Here is a 4,392-nt window from a genome sequence, read left to right on the forward strand (position 1 = left end):
GTGCGGGGAGGTGGGGGGGGGGGGGGGGGGGGGGGGGGACCTAACCACAAGACAGAACTTCACAAGAAGATTTATGTTCCCTCACAGGGAATTTTCTCAGTAAGGCTAGCTCATTTTAAAGGGCACATAAATCTATAAGAAAATAGAGTACAAGGGACACCTAAGTAACATGTTTTCCTGATAGGGAACAACTTGAGAGTTCTTTTTGGGGGGACTTCAGTTCATAAACATCTTTATTCAATTGCATTTTTAAAAAATAATCAGATGATGTTACCTTATGGAATTGGAATGTTGACCTCCATGGACCTAAAGTTGCATGTTATTCTTTTGTCAAATGAAATGAAACTTTCAGTTTTTAAGCCTTTGGTATTTATAGGGTAGTTACAGCTTGGGTTTGGTTTTATTCCCCTCTTCCATAAATATGAATTCCACCATGAATCAAAGAAAACAGTGAGACCTAAAATAAAATGTGTGCTGCCATTACAAAAAGAAAGTAGAAAAAGAAAAGAAAGAGAAAACCATAAAGGAATTGTTTGCCTAAATAGACCTATTATATAATATAAAAAAAATTCCTGTGAATTGAGATAAAAATATCAAAGTTAAGAATAATACTTTATAATTGAGGCATTATTTTTCCAGGAAGCTTTTCAAATTGGAATATACTGGGCAAATACCAACACTGTGCACAAGTCAGGAGCAGTTAAACTGGTTCATAACCTGACATCTCCAAAGTGGAAAGATGGAGGGAATGGCGAAGTTGTGTCACTGGACGAAGAAGGGTTTGTTGATGCTGAAATAAGACTTGGTGCTTTCCCAGGACATCAGAAGGTAGGACCAAAGTCGTGTGGGTCAGGGCAAGTAGCATGCCGTCCCCTCAGCCTGCTTAAAATGAGCCCACCCTTTTCTTTTTAATCCCTCTTTGGTATTACTTGTTCTAGACAATTTATAACAGTGAAACACGTGATTTCTTAGACCTCTCCGTTTTACAGGTTTTTCCCTATGCCAGTGGTAAAAGCTGCGTCACATAATTTACCCGATAACTGCTCCAGCTCAGGACACTCAGCAGTCACTTGATGTAGTCACAGATACCCACAGATTGTAGTTGGCCTCCTTCTGGTAGAGGAGGAAGTAGAGTTGCTAACATTCTGAGCAACACCTAAAAGGACAAAGGCTCCTGCCACACAGGTTCTGTCCTGAGCGCAGTGACGACCTCCATTCAGGTTTCCCGTAGAACCTGTGCTCTAAGAGGGAGCTGTATCCTTGCACGGGAGACTGGTACCCATGTCTTTAAAGATCTGAATACAAAAAAACATACTTAAGCAGTTATTAATTAAATACAAATGTTCCAAAGTCCATGAAAACCAATGAAGCTGAATAATACAGTGACGAGTCATATTAAACTCTATGTATGAAAGTGCGCTATCCTGTTGTACCATGTCAGGGTCTCCTGCTGTACTTAATCATATCTTCATTGTTTTAGCTGTCCCAAGTCAGAAAAAGAAAGGAATACTTCATGGGAGGAGTATAATTCAGTGGCCTTTCTGTGGGCAAAGTTAGGTTTGACAGGCATCTTTGAAAAGTTTCTCAAGAAATGTTAGGGTCACTTGGTGACTTTTTAAAAATAAATTTCTCTGATACAAAGAAGTTGGTCTTTCTTCAATATTCAAGGCTGGTATCCATTTCCTCAAAGTTGTCTGGGCAACACATGTTTATGCTCTGCCGGCCAAAATACTGGAACATGGGTGTAAATGGCAAAGAGCTGTAAGCGTGAATCACCCAAAGTTGAATAGTTGTAAGTTGAGAACTACCATCAAAACCTGGAAAAAATGTTATGATATACAGTCAGACACCCAATATGTCCAGCACCTCACAGCGTAGCCACAGCAAAGGCTGAATAAATGTTTGTGAATGAATGAATGAACTGTTGGAAAATTTATTTTATATATTTATATCTCATTATTCTTTAGCAGCGATTCTCAAACGTTTTATTCTCAGGACCCCTTAAAATTACTGAGGACCTCCCAAAATCTTTCGCTTATGTGGGTTATACCTATTGATATTTATCAAATTAGAAATCGAAACAAAAAAATTAAAGCATGAGGATACACATACATTCCATTAGTCATGAAAGTGATGACATCATACATCCTATAACCTCCAGAAAACTCCGTTTGTGCGCTCAGGAGAGAACTAGAGTGGAAAGGACAGATAGCATCTTAGTATTATTATAAAGACAGTTTTGACCTTTGGACCCCTCCAAGGATCTCAAAGACACCCCCTCGGACCATGGGGCCCAGACCACATTTTTAGAACTGCTGTCCTGATAGTGCCACTTGCTAGGTGGGTACCTTTAGGCAATAATGTCTTCTCTGAGCACCAGTTCCTATAACATGGTAAGGTCGTGAGATGATACATGTAGTGATTAAGAGCAGCACCATGGAACCAGACTGCATGGTTTCCAACCCTCTTTATATTTGCGACCTTAGATGAGTTTCTTAACCTCTTTGTGCCTCATTTTCCTCGTCTGTAAAATGGGGATAAGAGTAGTGACTCCATGTGGCTGTTGTGAGGGTTCTGTGAGTTAATATGCATGAAGTACTTACAGGTCGCCACAGAAGGCACTACATGAGGGCCAATCATTATGATTTCATTAGCAGCAGCCAGCAGCAGCAGCAGCATTAAAGTTCCCGAACTCCCCTTGGTCCGTGGTAGGCATTCAGCGAGACAGCTGTTCTCATGCACACGAAGAAGAGAGGAGGAATGTTTCGTTGAATTTTTTATGTTGAAAAAGATGAGTGGCGTTGGTTTATGTAAAGGTGCTTTATAAATAAATATTTTGTGAGGGAATAACTTGAAAGCAAGTCTCTATCGGTTGCTACATGGTGGCAGCAAAACTAACTGGTTTGCTGAAGCACCCCGTTTGTAGAGTAACTAGGGGCCAGGGCACTTTTGAAACTGAGAGGGGACTCTATTAAATACTCTGGAGCAGAAGGTAACTTGGTACTGACCTGGGAAACCCAATGGTAAAATGACCTTTTAAAAATAGCCAGGAGATTTCTATATGCCTTATAAGGTTCTCAAGTGTACTCTTCCCCCAATTTCTTGCAGTTGTGTCAGTTCTGCATTTCCTCCATGGTACAGCAGGGTATACAGATTATTCAGATTGAAGACAAGACTACAGTAATCAATAATACCCCATATCAAATATTTTATAAACCACAGTTATCTGTCTCCAAGCCCCATTCTGAAATAGAGGTAAGTGATTCTCAATGTGATTGGCTTGTCTTAAGTTTCAGTAAGTTACAATAAAGTAGGATCAACTTTTTAAAATCTAGAACAAATAAAAAGCTAATGCTGAATATAGGTAAAGAGAAATGCATTTGTTCTTGCTTTAGTTAAAACTGTGGATGTCATGGTCAGTGCTTGCAAGGTAATTAACAAGCAGACACATCCTGACACAGCGCGGAGTCACTGCCCACCCCGTCCGCTGGGAGGCTGCAGCACAGGCGGGAGGTCCTCCTGAGGACTGGCTCCCAGGTCTCAGGCTGCGGCACCTGGAGAAGCTGTGGGCACAGGGCTGGGCCCAGCTGCGCCGCGGCTGGGAGCACTGAGCTCCGGGTCCACCCGGAGAGTAAATGTGAAAATGTACCAACTCGTTTATGTCAACATCTCCATGGCAGAATAAGCGGAAAACAATTCCAAGGAGGATTTTTATGCAGTTCTTTATACAGTTAAAATGAAGTTATATTTAGAGAGAAGGAAGATATTTTAAAAGGACTTAAATACAGAGCATTCTAAATGGTAGCTGTTGTTTTATGCTATTGAAACTATCGTGGAGGAAAGTATTATCTTTCTTTACCTTTGTCTGCATTCACCGTTATCTCTTACTTTCAGCTCCTAAATACTACATTAGAACAGTAAAATTCAGATGAAAGTCTTATTCTTCTACGTTTACCATGAATTGCAGTATTTACAAAAATGTCAGAATAGTACATTTTTATCTTGGTTCATTAAAGTGTTGTTAAAATAAATAGGTGACCAACCCAGGTGGTATGGCTCAGTGGTTGAGCATTGACCTATGAACCAGGAGGTCGAGGTTCGATTCCTAGTCAGGGTATATGCCCAGGTTGCGGGCGCGATCCCCAGTGGAACACGTGCAGGAGGCAGCTGATTGATGTTTCTCTCTTAAGAAAGCAATAAAAACATATCTACACTAATAAAAGAGAAACATGGTAATTGGCGTACGACCGCTACCCTTTTCATTGGCTAATCAGTGAGTATATGCAAATTAACTGTCAGCCAAGATGGCGGCCGGCAGCCAGGCACTGAAGCGAGCACGAGGCTTGCTTGCTGCAGACTCCAACGTTCCCCGCCTCACTTGCCAGCCTCTCA

The 4,392-nt window shown here is 41.1% G+C and overlaps 1 protein-coding gene across 2 annotated transcripts in view; it reads left to right on the forward strand.

The window, feature by feature from the left end:
• Window positions 1-4,392, forward strand: part of VPS13B (vacuolar protein sorting 13 homolog B (yeast)) — a 631,834-nt gene that overhangs the window by 576,598 nt on the left and 50,844 nt on the right. For both annotated transcript variants that reach the window (XM_005879267.2, XM_005879266.2), the window contains exons 49-50: window positions 640-828; window positions 3,109-3,255. In XM_005879267.2, coding sequence (XP_005879329.1) covers window positions 640-828; window positions 3,109-3,255 — 336 coding nt within the window. The remainder of the gene's footprint in view (window positions 1-639; window positions 829-3,108; window positions 3,256-4,392) is intronic.

The sequence above is a fragment of the Myotis brandtii genome, unplaced genomic scaffold, assembly GCF_000412655.1.
Source record: "Myotis brandtii unplaced genomic scaffold, ASM41265v1 scaffold59, whole genome shotgun sequence".
NCBI lineage: Eukaryota > Metazoa > Chordata > Mammalia > Chiroptera > Vespertilionidae > Myotis > Myotis brandtii.